Source organism: Anarrhichthys ocellatus, unplaced genomic scaffold, assembly GCF_004355925.1.
Source record: "Anarrhichthys ocellatus isolate YVR2014 unplaced genomic scaffold, GSC_Weel_1.0 scaffold62, whole genome shotgun sequence".
Lineage (NCBI taxonomy): Eukaryota > Metazoa > Chordata > Actinopteri > Perciformes > Anarhichadidae > Anarrhichthys > Anarrhichthys ocellatus.
The window spans coordinates 2,230,770-2,252,481 of NW_022280092.1; the positions used below are offsets into that span (position 1 = coordinate 2,230,770).

The 21,712-nt window shown below is 43.8% G+C and overlaps 1 protein-coding gene across 3 annotated transcripts; it reads right to left on the reverse strand.

Moving 5' to 3' along the window:
- Window positions 1-1,671: 1,671 nt before the first annotated feature.
- On the reverse strand, window positions 1,672-17,840 carry nacc1a (nucleus accumbens associated 1, BEN and BTB (POZ) domain containing a). 3 transcript variants are annotated; one of them, XM_031872230.1, is made up of 8 exons: window positions 17,753-17,840; window positions 13,947-14,100; window positions 12,695-12,964; window positions 11,166-11,796; window positions 10,793-10,963; window positions 6,655-6,760; window positions 6,380-6,477; window positions 1,672-5,720 (listed from the first exon to the last, which is right to left on the reverse strand). In XM_031872230.1, the coding sequence occupies exons 2-8, from the start codon at window positions 14,070-14,072 to the stop codon at window positions 5,410-5,412; spliced, it is 1,713 nt and encodes a 570-aa protein (XP_031728090.1). In that variant the 5' UTR covers window positions 14,073-14,100; window positions 17,753-17,840; the 3' UTR covers window positions 1,672-5,409. The 3 variants fall into 3 exon arrangements, with proteins under 3 accessions (XP_031728090.1, XP_031728089.1, XP_031728091.1); XM_031872229.1 differs by lacking the exon at window positions 17,753-17,840 and adding an exon at window positions 17,131-17,684; XM_031872231.1 differs by lacking the exon at window positions 17,753-17,840 and adding an exon at window positions 17,131-17,682 and having other exon boundaries at window positions 10,793-10,960.
- Window positions 17,841-21,712: the final 3,872 nt, after the last annotated feature.

Below are 21,712 nucleotides of genomic sequence, written 5' to 3' on the forward strand. Positions count from 1 at the left end.
ATCATTGCCCGTCTGTCAGGGGGACCCCAGCTAAATTCTTAAAAAATATTCCTCAGATAACATCAACATCGGGATGCATACAGGACAATTATGTAACAACTGCATTGAACTGTAATGAATTCCAGTACGCCTTAAAAGTATATTAATCAATGTATTTGCCCTAGTGAGCCGTAAAACACCACAACAGGAGGACAGATACACAGCAACTACATCTCATTTCATATTTCATATCAGCTCTGTTGTGGTCTGCACAAACTCTTTAACTTTTCATGTCTACATGCTGATGCTGCAAGGTAAGCATAACTGAAAACAGCTCAGATTCAACCATACATTACATGTGCATTGGTTACAGTACAGCTCATGACACGGCAACGTAGTAAACAGAGCTGAATAGTAAATATTTCAGGGAGGTGTGCAGGACATCTGTCTCCTCTGCTGGAGAAACTCACAGTGCACGGCACAGCCTTGAGCACAATGGATACACGTGTGGTCACATTTCATCGTGTCCCCTTCAGTGCCCATCAAGCGACACCATGACACGTTTAAGTTTGATCTGCCGAGCTGGAAGATCTGAAGTTGTTCGTGCAGTCTTATCCACTATAGAGTTCCTGCAGTCACTTGTCTTGTCGGCCTTTCAACACTGGGTGGGGCACTACGAATGGAAATCAGAAAGACAACTGGATTCTGCTCTGGGCCTTCCAGTGTTGGTTTGATGAGGTCATACATGCAAAGAAAAGGAGGAGAGTGCCAATAGTTTATCTCATACAGTGCGTCATTCGGAATGTGTTGATCTAATCACATTTACATCAGAACTCATCTCATATAGACTGACCATGATCACCATGATCAAATCACTGTTAATGGTTCAAGTCGTTACAATAGCCACGCTGTTTTTAAGTGGTGCTAAAGTTATTAACAATTAGTTATTTATGTAAAGCTTAGTTATTCAATAACATGTCTTTACTTTAGGGAAGGTCGAATCACTATTTAGATACATAACAGGAAGTGCATTTTGAGCCATTATAAAGCTTTATTTCACAATCTTTACACAGAATTATTTCTCACAAGTGTTTGCTCTGTTCCAGAGCAGAATATGAAAGATGTCACTGAATACTGGCCTCGGGGGACAGCTGTCTTTCCAGGTAAAGTGCTGTCTATCAAGTGTGAAAGCAAAACTGTAGCCAAATGAAGGCAGGAACAACTGTGTGAGGCGATATGTTCACAAAGCGTGACAGAAAGTGGTCACACGTGGCAGCGTCCAGGTGTGAGGACTGAAGTGTGCACGAGGAGGAACATAAAACAAGCATGCATGTTTAAACTTTTTATCTGTAGGTTTATGAAAAGTGCAGTAAACTGCATTTAGCCATTTCAGAAAGAGATTTATCCACAGAAATATACATGAAAAACTGACTTAATTTAGATTTTCACTGTGAATGTATTTTTCAGCATATACATGAACCTAAATCAACAATATTTTAAATGCATTTTGTAGGTTAAAAAGGGAATGCTCATGTTTTTCAAGGCAATAGTCAATTGCATGATTAAATTCTAGATAAATAAAAAAAATCTCTACGTAACACTTTTCTAAAATGAAAAGTGTATTAAAAACAAGCAGACACCCAACAAGCAGCTGAACAGTAACAGCCAGTAGATACAAAAAGGAGCCAAAGAGAAATTGTTACAAATCTTTTATTAAGATATCCATTATTTAATCCATTTTTGACATTTTCTCTATGATTTGTATTTATTTATTTTACAGTTGTTAATGTGCAATTACCTTTGATAATGTCGGGTCACAGTTACAGGGCTTTCACAAAGTTATTGGCACTTGGAACACAGATAGAAATAGGATGAGCAGTACAGGATGTCCACTGCCGCTACAGGGTTACAGAGGGCAAGGAGCAGGGGCAAAGACATGGGCAGACCAATTACTGCACAGGTTGTGATGAAGCGCCGTTTCTGGGTAAATATATACCTCATGCTGCGAGTGCACAACAAACAATCTGACCTCTATGTGTGCGTCTATATATAATATACAGTATTTATCTATACATGTGTATAATCATATTTATATATGTACTGTTTAGTGACAAAAGGTTCCCCATGCCGTGCCACACCTCATCTATTCAAGTGTGTAGGTCTACATGTTTTTTAAACGCATATGTTGAAGATACAGAAATTGCAATGTGCTAAGAAGAACGTACTGAAAAAAAAGAAAAGAAGCATGACATCATTCTATTCTCAAATGCACACAAAGTACAACGCTACCACACTCACACACCTACTGCAGATGAAGCGGTGTGCAAGAAGGTTGTGAGTGAGGTTATGTTTGAACATCAGAGAGCTTAACATTGACGGGTACAATAACCATAGTTCTTCTACTCTAGGCTCATTAGGCGCCATGTTATGACTGGGTCAATGCTAAGGAGTACAAGTCATCCAGGAGTTCACTGTGTAATATGGTTACTGTAAGAAGCTGAGTTAAGTTGTTCCTTGCTTTAAAGGCTTCTTTACGTTTTGGATTTGTTGTTTTCTATGTGAGACTCAATGCTTTTCTGAGGGAATCGATGGCAATTGCGCTCTGATTTCCCCAACACCTCTTTAAAGGACACGATCAATAACAGTCCTGTGGTATTGGAACTAAATCCAGACTTTTTATTTGTCATACCTGGTATTAACATTGACAAATTTAGTAGCCATCATGCTAAATAAGATATGAAGAAGATAGAATTAAATTTCATTTCTAGATTGAATGTGAATCTATTATAGTGGATTTATTCAGAAAACCTTTATTTTGACATATTTAAAGTCTGAAATGACAGGTTAATATATTGTATAACACCATCTGATACCCCAGCAATTTATGCTACTTTAAATGCACTAACTAAAGTCGTGTCATCATTTTTAAAAACAATGGGGAAGAACGTGAAGACGTAATCTGAGCTGAACTGTAAACTTGGCCAAGTTAAAAAGCCACTAAGCCAATCAAATGTACACATTATAATCTCGATTTAACCACCTAAAACCACTGTTTTGCCTCTCTCTCTCTCTCTCGAAACGCACGAATAAACTTGTGGAAGTGAAACATGACACCAGCTGCATGAAGGACAGGAAGCACAACAGTCTTCAAAGACACTGGAGAGGTATGTGGGGGAGGGGTGCTCATGAGGCAGCAACAGTCAAATGTTGAGCTTGCTGAGGTTTTGTTGTCATTACCCTTTAGAGAATACTTACAAGGTACTGCATTTTTGTCTCTGTCCATATATATCATTTCAGTAAACGCATCATAATTTTGAATCAATAATGAAAATAGGCTGAGCTTCATCCATCATGTTATTTCTTCAATAAAGATTGACTCAACTGCCTTAAATAAGACACGTCAATTTCTTCCCGGCTTTCAGAAAATCGAACCTTGTTAGAAACGCTCCTCCAGAAGGAGAAAGTAATCAGTTGTCTGTGAGAGCCCTTCACATTCCTAAGTCACACCCAGACCAGGTCCACTTCTATCCATCTGCACCAGGAGTGATGAATCCCCATGTGCTAAAACTCGTAGGTCATTCAAGAAGCTTCTAGCAAACTTTCACATGAAAAAAAAGATCAGTTTTTGACATTTCATAAATCAGATGCATCCAGCAACAGAAAGGAAGAACACTTGGGATTTAACTCAACAGTCGTCTTGATTATTTACAGTAGGGATTTGTGCCACTTCGAAAAACAAGAAACACACGCAGCAGACATGGAAAAACAAAAAGAAAGCAGAGAAATTCCACCTAAAGGGTTTCAATTGCTACACAACATTTCTCAAAAGGTGCAGGTTCATTAAGGTGCAGAAACCTCCACTCCCACGGAAGGTGCAAAATCATGTCAAACTCTTCAAATAAAACCGTCAGCCATTTTGAATTTCCTTATTCGACACATGAATAAACGACATACTAAAAAAGGCTCTCCTTTTTCCCCAAAGAACTGCTTCGCACACACATGGATCGTACCATTCAATTCTATTTGCTTCGAGCAATATTGCCTCCTCGTGACACCGCTGTACCCACCAGGCGTCCGCTTATTCAATCAAAAGGCACACTCCAATAGTCCAGAATTATTTCCTGGGGATTTTGCAGTTTATTTTCATTTTCAATAACTTCAGTACAAAGAAGAAAGTATCGGAGTTGTCATATCAATACAACCTTTTAACCGGTAATCCTTGAACTCGTGGGCCAATGTTTTATTGAAGGAGGCAAACATTGCAGGTTCACAACTAAACAAGAGATGGATATCACAGACAAACAGTCAAGCCAGCTGAATCAGTCTTATTATTCCTTCCATGCCCGTGAGCAGAAGATGAAATGCTTCAGATTTAGCAGTTCAACTGCTCAATCCATCACTCTGCACTTTCAAATTAAGATAAAAATAAATGGCTATGGGTCTTGTGATAAGACTGCTTTATTAAACTCCTTTTTATGCAAAAATAGCACTTTTCCATATTTGACAAGACCTCTTTCAATAGAACATGAAGATCGAGATTTTAAAACAATCCCTTTCACTCTCTCGGCTCACACCGTTCTAGGCATGGGCGCTTGTATAAATATAGTTTATCTTCTAAAAATATGATCCTGTTGCCCTTTAAACGTTCTTTACAATCAACTCAGTAAAAAGCTTTCCCCTTTCACTCTGGATCACTTTTTTTCAGTTCATAGACGGAGAAACATGCTAAAAATTTAGAAAACAGAGAAAGATGAGACACATTTCTGTAAGACACTGCACAATGAAACACTCAGGTGCAAATCTCTGGTCTAGAGAGAGACGATGTGGTGACGAATACTTGCAGGGTGGTGAGTGGAGGATGCGAGGGGAGGAAGAACAGGTAGTGTTAATGTTTACTGTTGTATCTATTTTAAATTGAGTTATTGTTCCTAGGCTGGATTACAAGCTGTCAGGGCTGCATAGAGAAAAAAATGCCACTGACACCTAAAATTCAGTATACTCGCCACCTCAACTCGATCAAGTCAAAAACCTTCCTCCTCAGGCTACACTGGCAACTCACCCCATCACCTGCATTCAAGGGAATGTATTTAATATGTAATAACAGTGGATGCACTTACACACATTAAAAAGACAAGGGGAGGCAGAGGGCAGTTAGGAGAAAACCCTCTCACTCGCTCCCTTTACTCGACTAACTCCATTGTACAGTCATGAAGCGAAAATTTAAGTTTTCATGTCCTGGTTACATCAGGGTAACAACAACTGTTGACCCGAGCAGTGTAGTATAGATAGTCAGATGTGAGAGATCAGCGTGGACCAAAGAGTGTAGAGGCAAGCAGAACTGGGGAATTCTGGTGTGTGTTGTGTGTGTGTGTGTGTGTGTGTGTGTGTGTGTGTGTGTCACCAAACTTCAAACTTCCCCGGACACAATGTTCAAAATAACGGTCCTCCGTCCCCGCCCACACCTGGTAGCGATTCACCTGAAGAGCCACCTGACTCCATGCCAGCACCGCCGGCGGCCTCCAGAGAGGCGGGATCGAAGGCTGGATCCGCCCCCAGGGTGTCGTCCTCAATCTTGACGTGGTCGGGAAGGAAAGCGGTGTAGGCGTCGCTCTCCGCCATCAGTAGCTTCAGCTTGGGGATCCAGCTCTTACGGACTACGCGTCTGGCATTGGTGCACATGTCGGCTGCGATGGCGTTCATCTCGCTCTCTTTGAAGGTGGTGGCAAAGTTCTGGCAATAAACTGCCATGGAAAAGGAACAAAAAAACAAAAAAAAGGTTAGGCTGATTGCACCTTATGCTGGGAACTACAACAAAGACAACTAAGAACTAATGTCATGAAGCAGACAGGAAGCTAAACAACATTCATACCCACTTTAGTTGATGTTGGTAAGTACTGTACACATCTCCCTAAGTTAAAGAGAGATCATCCTACAGGCCCTCACACTGTTAAATAGAGCAGCAGATGTCTTAAACATGTGCTGCTGCCTCTCATCTCACTAACGAGATGCAGGGACATTTTATTCATCTTCACAAAGTGAACCCAGAATTCACTAAGCTATCAAAGGAGTTACACAAGTTATCCCTTTCCATAAATGTCTGAGCACATTATGACATACACTCACACATATGTGAACATAGGTGGATGTTGCTACCTAGTGGTCACTGTGGGTTATTACCTAATGCTAATCACAGGGAGCAAATCATCTCTCATTTGCACTTTTATCCAAAAGTAGCCTAAAAACAGGCATGTTTGGCTGTTAAATGACTTAAGACATATAACAGCCAAACATTAAATTCAGCAACAACATGCTTTACAATATGCATGTATATGTTTATGTGAAATATGAATGCATGGTGAAAATGTGGAAGTTGTTTGCATGCTTGTACATGTACGCTCACATTTGACCGCATGCAGAACTCTGTTGTCCAGGGGCTTGCGGCTCGGGTCATTGGTGGACGAGCGGATGCCTGTTCCACAGCTGTTGGCCAGAGTATTCCTGATGCATCAAAAATAAGAATGATTTGCACGGAACACAGGACAGATAAACGTGTTGTTATATCCCTCTAATAACAGCAGATAAAAAAAATAAAAATACATTGATCTCTATATTAAAACGAAGCGCTTGCTTATGTTACATGAAACACTTGCAGACATAGACACAGAGGGAACAAACCTATCAAAGAAGGCGGCCAGCAGCCTCCTGAGCAGCACCTTGTGTCTGGTCCCTGCGCTCACATGACAGTTCATTAGCTGGGCTCGCGATATATACACAGAAGTACCTGCAAAGAATGCACATGCAATGAAAACCAGCAAACAAATGAACCAGCAAATATCATCAGTACCTATCACCATTTATGACCTACTTATTGTCTCGCTTTTACAACGGGGTGATCTGTTCATTTTCAGATTTTATGGTTAGTAATGATAAAGATCTTCACTGTGATTTACTGGAATTGATCATGTTTATCTAGTGGCGAGTGGGATTCATATCAGGGAGTGAGGAGGCTGTTCTTGGGAGTTTTTCTTTTTCTCTTTGTTCTGTTAATTGCTCTCTCTCTATACATATATACATCTGCGCCACAGGTTTCATAATGGGTATAATCTTAATATGATTATGTTCTTAACAATACATTTCTTTTCTTGATTTTCTTTGCCTTAAACTACCCATCACTACTAGCTTGGTGTATGTTACCTCCCTCCCTTTCTTTCTTTATTCATGACTCTCTCATTCTGCATTCCGCTGTTATGTTGTGGATCATCCCGTTGATACTCCTGGGTCTCACATCGCTTCTCCTCTCGCGGACAGCCGGCTCTTGGTCACCAGCTAATGCTAGCTTATTGCTAGCGCTCCCCAACCGGACCATGCCGCCGCTGTACTCCACGTCAGATCTTCACAACTTCAACAACCACCTGCGTCCGGATTGCATGGACATTCTCAAAGAACATGGAATACTTCGCCGAGGCCATCCTTCACACAGAGGTTCTGGCCGCATGTTCACTTACAACTTCACGTCCCCAAACTCCATCCCATCCCTCTGGTCCTGTCGCACCCGAACTTCCTTGTTACGTCACCACAACAAACAACACGTGAATCTGTCCAATCTCCGTCCCCTTCCTCAGTCCTCACAGCATATCACAAAGCAATGTCACCTGAAACTGGCTTTGCTCAACACTCGCTCACTCAACAACAAAAGCCTCATTCTGAATGAATTCATAACGGACAGTAACCTTGATTTCCTCTGCCTCACTGAAACATGGCATAAAACCCTGGACTACTTCTCACTAAACCAGACCACTCCCACCGGATTCACATACATTGACAAACCTCGTCCTGAGGGGCGGGGAGGTGGTGTTGCTGCTGTTTACAGGAAGGACATTAAAACAACCACCATTGCCATTCCTGCCGTTCATTCTTTTGAACACCTTGCCTTCAAACTCTCTGGTCCTACTCCTTTGGTTACTGCTGTAATCTACCGTCCCCCCAAGCCAAATCCCTCCTTTCTCTCTGACTTTTCAGATTTTGTGACTCAGCTATGTGCCATCTCACCTTCCGTTCTCCTCCCAGGTGATTTTAACATCCACATTGATAACACTGACTGTAAATCTACGACAGAATTCCTGGAACTACTACAATGCTTCAACTTCACACAACATATCAACTTCCCCACCCACAGCCGAGGTCACATCCTGGATCTGGTCTGCTCCACTGGTCTCACAATACCGCAACTCTCCAGCCTCAACCTCAACGTCTCTGACCACCTGGCTATCACCATGGACATTGACATCCCTATCCCCATGCCAAAAACGAAGCGCAACATATCCTTCAGAAATCTCAAATCTATCTCCCCCACAACTCTTTCAGCCTCTCTTGCCAGTACCATGTCTGCCTCCCCTGCCCCGCTGTCTGATAATCCCTCCGATCTTGTAAACTACTACAATGACACACTCTCCTCCTGTCTTGATCAGCTGGCTCCCATCAAAACCAAAACTGTCTCATTCACACACTCAGCTCCCTGGTATACTCCTGAACTCCACCAGATGAAATCTCGAAAGCGCCAGCTTGAAAGACTCTGCAAGAAAACCGGTTTAACAGTCCATCTCCAAGCCCTCTCCGACTACCTTCAACAATACAAAGACGCTCTCATTTCAGCCCGGTCCACCTACTACTCACACCTCATACACTCTGGCTCCTCTAACCCAAAGGCTCTCTTCTCCACAATAAACAAGCTTCTCAAACCCAAGGACAACACCTCCACATCCTTCACAGTGAACAAATGCAACTCTTTTCTTTCATTTTTCCAAACAAAAATTGACACCATTTACAGCAACCTGAACACCTCCCCCGCCTTTTCCATCTCTCCACCTGCCCCCCCCCTCCTCCACCCCGCAGCCCCTTTCTCAGTTCTCCCTTGTGTCCCCATTGGAGCTGCCGAACTTCACAAATGGAATGAGAAGCTCCACCTGCATCCTGGATCCTATCCCATCTACTCTGGTCAAGGACTGTCTCCCAGCCATCTCACCACTCATCACAGTCATCATTAACTCCTCCCTCAGCTCCGGTTCAGTCCCCGACACACTTAAATTGGCTGCTGTCACCCCCATCCTCAAAAAACCTGGACTTGACCCTGACACCATGAGCAATTTCCGTCCCATTTCCAATCTTCCCTTTCTGTCAAAAATACTGGAACGCATTGTCGCCACACAACTCAAAGCCCACCTCATCTCCAACGATCTGTTCGAGCCATTTCAATCCGGTTTCCGTTCACAGCACAGCACTGAAACAGCCCTCCTCAAAGTCACCAACGACCTCCTTCTCTCCTCCGACGCTGGTCACCTCAACATTCTCATCCTCCTCGACCTCACTGCAGCATTTGACACCATCAACCACAACGTCCTTCTCTCCCGCCTCGAATCCTCCCTCAACATCACCGGAACTGATCTCTCCTGGATTAAATCATATCTCACAAACAGACAACAGTTCATCAGTATCAACAACTGCACCTCCACCACTGCTCCTCTGTCTCAAGGCGTCCCCCAGGGTTCGGTGCTTGGTCCTCTTCTGTTCATCCTGTACTTGCTTTCTCTTGGTAACATCATCCGTCAACATGGTCTTCACTTTCACTGCTACGCCAATGATGTCCAGCTCTACATCTCCACAAAGGCCATTACCACTGCTACTCACTCCACTCTCACCAACTGCCTCACTGACATTAAATCATGGATGCAAACCAACTTCCTCAAACTGAACTGTGATAAATCTGACATGATTATCATCGGTCCCACATCCCTCACCAAAACCAGTCACAACTTCTGCCTCACCATCGACAACTCCACTCTGTCTCCCTCCCCACACATCCGCAACCTTGGAGTCATGTTCGACAGCAACCTCTCCTTTGAACACCACGTCAAACAAATCACCAGAGCTGCCTTTTTCCACTTAAAAAACATAGCCCGTCTCCACCCATCACTCTCCTCATCTGCTGCTGAAACTCTGATCTACGCCTTCATCACCTCAAGAATTGACTACTGCAACAGCATTCTCCATGGCACATCATCCAAAATCCTAAATAAACTCCAGTACATCCAAAACTCTGCTGCTCGCCTGCTCACCCACACCCGCTCCCGTGACCACATCACCCCTGTTCTCCAGAACCTCCACTGGCTCCCCATCCCACAACGGATCCAATACAAAATCCTTCTCCTCACTCATAAAGCCCTCCACAATCAGGCCCCCTCCTACCTCACCGACCTGCTTCACCACCACACTCCATCCCGTCGGCTCCGCTCCTCTGATGCCAACCTCCTGTCTCTTCCACTCAGGACCAAGCACCGGACATGGGGTGACAGAGCCTTCTCCATATCTGCCCCCTCCCTCTGGAACTCTCTCCCCAAACACATCAGAGGATGCACTGACCTTTGCACATTCAAATCTCAAATCAAAACCCACCTGTTCAAAACTGCTTTTAATGTGTGACCACTATTGTGTATTTTATGTTTTTAGTGTATTGCTTTTATATATGATGATTTTAATGTAAAGTGTCTTTGAGTTTTATGAAAAGCGCTATATAAATAAAATGTATTATTATTATTATTATTATTCTCTCCCTCAGTCACGCAATATATTGAGAGGAATGTGCCTGTAAAGTAACACAGACATTGCCATGGGAAGTCCTTGACATGTATTTTTCTCTAACACAGATATACATATATCTTCCATTTTTTGGAAAAAAAAAAAGTATGTGCATTTCACCAGCTCCTCTAAAACTCGCTTCTGTCAAAGTCTGTTTTGGTAAAGAAGACACAAAGCATACCTGAGACTAACTCTAGTTTCTCAGCAGGGTCTCCTTCCTCGTACAGTTTGGGATGAGAGCGGTTGCCTATCTGAGCGATGAGTTCTACGGGGAGACACGTGAGATCTCTGCCTCGCATGCGACCCCGTGTCTCTGTGTGGTCTGGTAGAGCCTCAACACGTTCACCAGCTGCTGGAGAAAAACAAAGCTGCAGAATCAGAATAAAACCATATCGCGTTAACACACAGAGAAAATAGATTAAAGCAATAAAGATAAAAACAGGGAAACTCAGCAGTGAAAGCAAAGAGTATCGAAGATATACTGTAAGTCAGACCACATGTTCTCCGTCTTTCAGGTGCAACTATAAACACTACTCTGTCTCATTGTCCATTACCTGCGGCTCCCATATTGAGCATGCTGTACATGGTATACATGTTGCAGATTTGCCTGTACTGCTCTTCGGCACATTCATCTGTCCCCTCTTCCTCTTCTTCATCATCATGGTAGCTGATCGGCGAGTCACTGGCGTAGGTGCTCAGGGTGCCGGGGCTGGCGCCCTCCGACATGCCGAGGCCTGCGGCAGAGCTCCCGTTGGTGCCGGCGCTGCCGCTAAGCCCGCCGCCGGCCACCATGCCCACCAGGCTGGTTACGTTGGCACCCATACCCATGGCCAGTCCGAGGGCTCCGGGGCTCTGAATGGCACTGCCCCGCACCGCCTCCTGGGAATAACGGGCTGCCTTCCGGGCTCCGCCTCCTCCCCCTGAGCCCGTCCCGCTTCCATCTCGGCTGCTGCCACCCTCCCACAGCCGCTTGGCCACAGGAGTGCAGACCACCGAGTATGGAGTGGCTGCTTCCGGCTGGCTAGAGGGCTGCTCCGTCTTCACCCGTGATACCAGAGGGAGCGGCGTCAGGCACGAGGCAGGCCGGCCTGCGCCGTTACTGGTCTGCGTCACGGGGCTCTGGGGCTCCGAAGGCGGGGCCTCCTCAGCGTGAAGGCCCTGCGAGTCGCAGCTGGGAGAGGAGACCTAGAAATGAACACATTGATGTAGCAACAGATATGCGTTTGCATGTAGGATTTTGCCCTGCTGGTGGCTCCAAAGGATCAACAACCATTGGCTAGATTCCCTTCATATTCTGTATGATTATTCCTGGTTTTCATCTAGAACCATCGTCACACTATAACTTTACTTCCACCAGCACTTCACTTGGGATGCACCAATCCATCTTTTTTTAGTCCTGGTACCTGGACCGGGGCTTTGGGTATCGACCGATCCCGAGTACTGATCTGGTATCAGTGTTTCATTATTAAGCTGTATTTCACTGTGTGGCTCTTCCACTGACATTATTCTTTTATGTGGAAGCAAACAATAAGTTGGACTTAAACATTGCTTTTCCTTGCTTTTGTAAAAAAAATTAAAATCAATAGATAAATGTACAGAACTGCTATTTATTGAAATAACGGTATCCAATACCAGATTAGGCCATCGTCACCAACACCCACTCCAGCTATTTGAGTCCGTATCAGACCGTGAACTAATGTCAGTTGTGCATCTCTACTTTTCACCGCTGAAAAGGTATTTCAACAACTACATGGCAGAGTGCTCTTAAATTCCTTTAGCTAATAAATCCCCCTCTGCAGATGAACCTCGCTCATCTTTGTCTTTACAAACTCCTCAGCTAACATATTTATCAGAACCGTTCCAACTGGAATACACACTTCATTTTAATCAACCAATTCACATTAAAAAAACAAAACACAGAATGTTGCTGCCACCTAAATGTAAATGGCATTTGGTTTATTTGTGCTCAAAGCATTGAAAACTTAAAAAGTTGAACACTCAAACGCTTCTTGTCCCTTTTTTGTCTCAGATACTGTGTTTATTTGCTTTGAAAAGTTCCAACAGAAATCTATTTCAGCCTTACCTTGAGGAAGAACTCGGTGCCCTTCTCCATGATCTGTTGGATCTGCAGGAAGCCGGCGGTATACATGAGCAGAAACTGGTCCCCTACCGTCATGCTGAGACGGCCTGTGTAGCAGAAGGACAAAATCTGCTGGAAGCTCTGTGGCTGCACCGCCGATGGGAGCTCCACCACGGTTGGGCTCGTCTCATTGCTGCTACCGCCTCCGCTATTGCTGTTGCTGAAAAGGTCCCGGAAATAAGAACTGCTAGCAGCCAGCACAGCTCGATGGGCCTGAGACAAAAACAGATGTACAACAGATATAAATCGTCCCATTAGAAGTTAGAAGACAGCATTAAATGGCAGATTTTAGATCAGAGAGAGTTCCTTGTTATGAGAACACGATCGCAAGAGACTCTTACAAACTAATTTACTGGATATCATTCCAATATGACAATACCCTAACTGAGTTTTGGTACCACAACAAAACTAGACTTTGCCTAAATAAAATACAGTTTAAATACACTAGAGTATAAAACGAAAAAGACTTAAGATATTAACCACTAAGCAAGCGTTTGGTGCCAAGTATTGGTAAATGTAATCAGTATTTAAGTACGGTTGTTCTTCTTTATGCGTTTATAGGTTTTTAACAAAACATGAATCCTAAAATAGCGATTTGAAGTTCTTTCAACATCAAAGTGGCAGCTCTTTTAGTTTTAGGGTCTGCCGAGATTAGAGCGAGGAATGACATCCAGCAGAGACTCAGGGCCATTCAATTGGGGGCAATCTAACCCATTGTCTCTACAGACGAAGTAGGAAATGGCGTGTTATTAAAGCGCTCCAGTTGTCATTCCAAGTGAAGACTGCAGCGGGTGATTTAACTTATCTCCAAACCTTCAGCTAGGCGGGAAGAATTTAGTAAAATCTCTCTCAAATCCATACCAAGATGAAAAGCGGCTCTCTGTGAAAGTGCATCATGATTCCAGGTTTCACTATCCAGTTAAAAAGTTACCGAAAAACAATTCACACATTATAAAAGTTACCATGATGACTGGCCCCCCCCTGTTTCCAGACTATCCAAACAACACTTCTTTTGAAGTATACTGGCATTCCATCCTCCACACAACCAGGCTGCCATGGAGCCACCGGACTAATCGTTTACACCACCTCAGCCTTAGCTTCTCTAAATTTAGCCTGGACTTTCAATACAAGCGTAATTTCCATTTAAAAAAACAAAAAAAACAAAACGGTAATTACTCGCTTGTCCCATCAGTACCTTGAAGACATGGCCCTTAACCACCACGGAGACATCGCAGTAGAGGCCCTGCAGCCGCTGCTCATTCAGACACTCCAAGACATTGTTGCCAAAGTTTGGGATCGCCATCTGGAGGGTCTGGGCCATGGTGCGCCGACGCACACCACCAAAGGGTCTTGTTTGGGGGAAAGAAAGAAAAACAGAGAGAATTGAAAAGTGTGCGAAGGAAAGAGAGAATTGACACAATTACAGTAAGCGACACTGTAATACACATGTTATAAACCCTAGTTATTAAGCATTGAAGTATCAGGCTGTTGCTGTTTATACGTGGAGTCAGCACATGCAGTGCCATACACGTCACTGCTCAACAGGATTTTCATTTGAGTGTTCCCACTGTTTTATGGTCACGAGCGGGGTCGTGTTTCCAGGTGGGATGAGCTGGGAATGCCCATTCACTACAATGACAAACGCGGCTTTATCCCGTGCTGTGTCTTTTGTGTAAGAGGCAGGAGGCAATGCAAGGAGGAGGTGTAATGTAACATGGCTGTGTTAAAGAGAGAGAGAGCGCTCAGGGAGAACGGGCCTAAAACACAAAACAGGTGAGGAATGTCAGACTCTTACATTAACGGACACAATAAAACGTCTGACAGTATTTCACTAGGACAAAGTAAAGCCAAACATACACTAAATCTAATAGAAGTCGACTTTTTATCAGTACTAAGCCAAATTATTCACAGTGAAACACCTCTATTCTAGAGGGGAAAGAAAGTCCCGAATAAGCATTCTATCCCTCGGCATGTCCAATTGACACGGACCACAAATATTTCTTCACACGGTCCCACTGAGGGATTTTAGCAGGCTAACAGGACGTTGATATTTGAAAGTTGTGCTGAAGCTTCTCGGGATATTCTACATTGCGTTAATCCTATACGTCACTTTAGCCTCGCAGTAGTTGTTTTGGCCAGGAGCGGGCTCAGTAAAAGCCTTTTTTATTTTCCGTTTTCAATGAGCTATAAAACCCCGCGTCCTCAGATAACCGGGCCATGCTCTGTTATTCTATGTGCAAAAAGTGTGTTGCCTAAACAAACAGCACATAGCATGTTTCCATCCACTTCTCTCAACAGTCAAAAGGTAAACACACACCCCTCGCCCTCCTAGAGATTTCTATATTATGAGTGTCAATATTAAATTAAAGTGAAGCAAAGATTGCTCTGCTGAGGATATGAATGCTGTGCACAGACTGTGTGTTACGGCTCGATTCTGTGAGACCGAGCTTTGTATTCAGTGTCAGGATATGTAAAGACACCAGATATTTTCTTTTATGCTTTTGAATTTGTATACATGACCTCATTCTACACAATAGCGTGGGGAGGATTCTACTTTGCGGTTAAGGGATTCACATGTATAAGCATTATATGCCCTCTATACCCACAACCACCACATTACCTCCACAATCACAGCTAGGACAACAGACCCATTGATAGGCCCACGTGGTGGCATTTTATTGGCCATAAACCTTTACTTAAAGCAGAATACCAGCCACGAGGGTTCTCACAGACACAGAAGAGTGTACGGGCCGAGATAAAGCTGCTTTTTCCACTTACAAATGTCGCATGGGTACTAGCTGCATGCGCACACGCGTGAAGATACATACCAAACAAAGGCAATCTCTGATACTGTGAGAGCAAACTGATTGAAGCCCACCCTGCGAGAGGCATACAACCGACTTTGGTGTGACTGACTGATGAGGGCTGGAGTGAGCCGCCCCATCATATCCAAAGCCTTTCATTTGGGACCTCGCCAAGCTCCAGGGTAAAGAGAAATGCTCCCTTTGTCTCCGTCTCACTCAAGCTCCATCTCCCTCATACTAAAACACAGATGCGCACACACAAACTCAAACAAACCCACAAAAGGCACACTGAGTCACACACAGGCATTAGACAATACTGCTTGTTTACAGTTTGGCAAGCCGCAGTAAGCACACATGCGTGCACATAAAGACACACAAACACGGGGCTGAGAGCAGGGTGTGTTTGCACAGTTTGCCCTGACAGTGAGAGAGAATGTGACTGTGTGTGTGTGTGTGTGTGTGTGTGCATGTGTGTATTTATGCACCAAGGAGGGGCAGTGAGGCCTGCAGAGATGAGAGGGATCAACTCAGGTCCTTATTCCATTAAATATATAGATCGCAGCCATGTGAACGAATGAAACCCTGTGGCTTCTACCGACCAGCCTGGTGGGGAAAGTAGGTCATTCATACTCACAACATACTTAAGATCTTAGACTTTTTTATGGTAAGCCTTAAGAATGTTTTGCCCACATTCAGAGGGCTTATGTTATGTTATGATAGGACGGCTGTCAACATATTTCGGAACTCATACCGTCTGACTACTTTCCAGTTTTACCTTTGAAACGAGCATGGGCTCTGACACTGCTGTGTGGACGATTACTGTGGAGTCATTGGTGCAGCTGGCACACAATGCATTCCCTCTATAGGTATTTCCTGGTTCTCATGTGCCCATGCCTGCAAATCAAGACATATGCACAGGCCCGATTCGTGGTTATTCTTGTATAACGGGGGGGGGGGGGGGGGGGGGGGGGGTCGGGTCCTGAGTATAAAACAGCACAGACATCGAAAGCTTCTAAACTTCTCAACTTCAGATGCTGTGCCTGTGGATACGAGTGTTCCCGACTAAATGCTGGCTCTGTGCAGAAACGTGGACACGGGAAAGGATGCCGGGTAACGGGGACCAGATAAGGAGCTCGTTAACACACCGCTCCGTGTGCCAGTCTACACGCCGGGAGTGCTCGACTGTCTGCTGGCACCGGAGCCGGGAGGCGACGGGAGGAGGAGGAGGGGGGAGGCGACACATGATGGCAGCGAGCCTCGGTGATACCCGGGTGAGGGCGACGGTGTGTTCCCGTTTAAATGACACTCAAGTATATTAATCTAAATCATCCCGAGCAGACTTAGCGTCTCCCTGAGTCCCCCTTCTCCACTGTGGCTGACAGCGTTCACATGTTTGATGCCATCTCCCATCCGCAGCAGGCCTATAGAGGTGGCTAATGGCTAAGCTAACACTACTGTTAAATATTTTTGGGTTCGCCCCGGCGCACCATCCACCTCATGCACGCTCAGCCCAGCTGCACAATGTCAAGCATTTCCGCCATAGTCCACACTCAAATACATACAGAAGACACTTACTGCCTGTGCGGGACGAGGTAGCTGTGCTGCGACGCCGGTTGTCAAGCCCAAATGTTGCTTATTTAAATATTTTGGTGATGGGGGAAATCGCTCCCCCTGCCATTCTCCATTCTACCGACATCAACAGGTCATCCCAGGACACGCAGCAGCTGAGGGCGAGCCAGACGGAACCAGTGCGGCACGGAGCGGGGGGGACGGGAGGGGGGGGGGGCACAACAAGGCACAATTCTTCACAAACGGCGCTCGCAAAGTGTTGCCGTGCCAACAACAACAACAAAAAACTGACTGCCATCGCAATTTTGCATATTTGAGAGAAGAGTTAGTTTACAGTAAATATAACTACAAACATCTAAGTTGATACTAAGGTGCATTTCACTGTTTGAAAAGGCTAAAGAAAGTTTAGGACTGTGCCGACCTGGACCCGTCCCCTAAGCGGCACAGCATATTTATCCCAAACTTGTATTGTCCCGTATCTACTGGACCGTTCAACCCCATATCCACGGCGCTATCTAAGGACACCGGCATAGACCCCTCTCCCCACTCCGCCCCCTTTTCTGCCGCCGCCGGTGAATCCTCAGACGACCCCGGCAGGTCGCCTCATACAACGGCACAAGACACTCACCCCCACGCCGGGATGTTGGATGCAGACGCGTTGGTTCAACGGAGGAGACGCAGCGCACTCTCTCCCCGCTGTTCCTTGCTCCGGGCAGCCATTCAGTGCGAGCGAAGCGCCGATTGCAGAGCCATCGAGGGCGGTACAGTATCCCAGGGGATTGCGGAACACCGAGCCACCGATCGCGCGGAACAGAAGACGAGCATGACGAGCATGACGAGCATGACGCGTTCGTCATTCAATCGCATGATCGCGTCGAGCGCTGCCTCAATTTAGGGAGACTTACCCCACGGCGTGGACTGTTTGCGCATTGGCACAGCAAAAGCAGCAGCCAGGAAGGGGAAACCATCTCCCGCGTCTCTCTCTCTCCGCATATGAGCGATAGAATTGGGGAAAAGTAGGCCGTGCGTGTTCCCGCACTTATTTAACTTGAGTGAACTAGGCGCGCGCATTTAAAGAGTAGGATTAAAGCCGCGCCCTTGTTGCCTGTAAATGAGAAACCTTATATGCAAACCACAGGGTGACACCCGGCAATCATACCTGCACGTACCTGTGTTATATAGCCTGTAGTTATATCTATAACTATGTATATCTAACCTCTGCTCCACGCTATTCGAGAATAAGTAGCTTGCCTTATCCGTTCTGTGTATAGGCCCATGCATTTATTGTGAAGCTGCTGGCACAACATACTGTATATACCATAATGTTTCATGTGTCAACAGTACACATACAAATTTCCCATTTGTAGGAATGGATTCATGAATACATGTCTTCAAAATAGCAGCAATGTCTGGAAGTTGTGACTTTCTTTGAACAGAATGAACCAGAAACCAAACCTTGGTTACATTAAACAGTGTCATGTTAAAATACATTTGCCGCTGGAAACTGTTACTGTTTGTCATGCATGTCAAAAGTAATTTTCTGCACTTATATGTATGCACTTACATCTCAGATTGGAGTAAATATAAAGTCACTTGTTTTGTCCTGTCCGTATGTCTGTTATACTGTGTATGCATTCAAGCAAAGGCTGATACGAGGTCAGAATACTGGTGATTCAACTCACAAGTCTCTTAATCTGGAGACAATATACTCTATTGATCCACAGTGGTTTGTCCTCCTTTCAAATGATGCTAATTTTAATGTGAAAGTATGACCAACAAGGGAGTAATTGAAGCGTCAACTCACTCACACGTGTTCAGTTTGGTCATATGTGTTAATGTTAAGACACAGTTTGTGCGGTATTGCATAATATACATTTTGAATACAGTGCTATTTCCTTTTCCATCTTTCATTATTAAGGATGGAATGGATATATACCAGTGTAGCATCTTATCTGCCATAGACAATGATGCTTTTCTCAGCTTATGAATAATAAGAACGTTGGCACAGTATTTTATTTTTTAATAGTTTATGAGATACAGCCCTTAAAATATGTTGTAAATGATGCTGTACTGTATTTGGAACAAGCGAATTGCACAAAGTGAAACTGCAAAACATACAGACCAGTGCCATCTCCTGGTTGGGATTTTCTGTATTATGTTTTCAAGAAAAGCTGATGTCTGTAAAATAAAAACTGATACCACAACTCTCTTCGCCTTTTACTCTCAAGTCCAATTTCCCTTTTGCTTGATACACCCACCCAGAAATACTAGAAATACTCTTATAATAAATATTTGCAAATATGCTGTTGCTGCAGTTTGTATGCTATTTTTCTCAGCTGCACCCTAGGGCTTATTTGTGGTCAAAACATAGTTATAATTGTTCACTACTATCACGCTGCATGCAAATATTTTCTCTTTTAAATGTTTTGAATGCAGCCGAGAATACATTCCCCAATTTCCTCAGTCACTGCTAACAAACTCTATGCACCATTCTGCCCTGACATGACCATGCCCCTGTGACTTAAATGAAGATTCAGACATTTAAGTGCCACTTTAACCAGTAGAAATAGAAAAGAGTGCGCGGTAGAGAAAGAGAACATGCTACTCGTTTATCAAAATAGTTTCCAATTAAGTTTCTCAATCAACCTATCGATTAATTGACCTTCACTTTAGTTGTACTTGTATATACTGTTTGGTAGTTTAATTCGTAACAAAACATAATATTGTATATTCTTCATGGGCTTATTTAAAACTTGTTTTACATTTAAGAATCTGACTTTGAAAAGTATAATGAAGCTGTCAGATAAATAGTGAGGAAAAAGTACATTTCCCTGTGAAATATAGTGGAGTAGAAGTAGAGATTGGCATGAAGAGAAAATAATCAAGTATAGTATACATACCTCCAATTCATATTTGTGAAAATGTACTTATATTAGTTACATTCCACCAATGGAACAGGAAATCATTCTCGACCCCGCCCCTTTCTGTCCTCTCAGTCCACACAGGTGAATGACGTCCAACAGGTAACGGCTTGCCCAGGAGTTAACCGGTTGTGATGTACATTATTCATAGTGAATAGATGAGGTTAAACAAGAGGCCACAAGGTGGTTTACAGTGATTTTAGAATAGCTAAAGGGGATCTTTGAAGATTTGGACTGTGTTCGTTGAGGAGTTCGCCTCTTCAGTCCCCCGTGTTCTACTCACACCAAGACAGAAATGGTGAGTTTCAATTTTAAATTGATGCTGCAGTCATGTCCCAGTCGTCACTCTTACTTCTCGTAACGGTTGTTTTGTTTGTCTCTGTTCATGGGATGGTTTGCTTACATGCCAATTTTTGGTTGGAGCTGCAACATTACGCTAGTTTGCAGTTGCTTGACTCTTTACTGGCTTAGTTCATGACGCGTGATTGGTGTTACTAATCAGTTCATGATGACTCTGTTTTATTTAAGTGGCCCCAGATGAGCCAGCATGCAGAATAAAATGCTAATCAGCCAGCATTCATTTGATTATTTACACCTGTGCTTTCTATGACACGTAAACATGTCACATGTGAATAAGGCCTATTGGTGACGTCACAATATAGGTCAATGTGGTTAGTAGAACATTGCCACCTGCTGGAAGTGTTTTATAACGAAAATGCACATGACTTGCAATATCATTTGAAATGTTGCTTTTGTTTTGTTATGACTGTGATCTCAATATTTATCGAGGAGCACCTACACCTGATATCTGAACAGGGCCTCCTATGAACCACTCTCTGCTTGTTGGACAATGATGACACCGTAGCATCATACAAATTCAAACTAGGTACTGTTGTTTGTGTTGTGGTTTGCTGATTGAAACTGCCTGCCTGCATTTTGTATGTGGTGGAATGGCACACAACATATAGTATTACCATGCACACTGAATGGATGAACTAAAACATGTCTGTGAAGTTTCATATCATGTTGGTCAGACAACTCTTTACAGTTATGAAACTTTGCTCCAGAGGTCTTCTTTATTATGTCTTTGCAGTCAGGTGCAAAGGCAATGCCCATGTCACTGTCTTTTTACCATTTGCATATTTGGTTGGCAGCAGGGTCTCTAGACATGTTAGCATTAATTTGATAGCAGCTTATGTTACTATTATTGTCACAATTCACATAGTAGCATACTGTGGTGAGTATGGTGTTAAGGCTTGACGTGCTTTGTTCTGTAGTCCATCCTGTCTGTTCTTTTGAAGCACTTGTAACAGTGAGAATGGACAGAGAAAGTACTGAGATCAAGATGCTGTAGCTTGAGTTGGAGTGATGGTGTTTATATGTTGGTATGCTTTCCCCCCTTTTAATTTGGTAATTTCATTTAAAAAATGCATTTTAGAACGTATCTATACATATTCCTCAAGATATGGTGTACATTTTACAGATCATTTGTTTTAATTAATACCCCTCCTCCTGAATAAATTGCCTGTTTATGTGAAAAATAGAGATGGAAAAGTAGAGTAACCTCAGTCTGATCCATATACGCCCACTGTGGACACTATCTGCAACTAGGCCTACATGGTGTGTGTGTGTGTGTGTGTGTGTGTGTGTGTGTGTGTGTGTGTGTG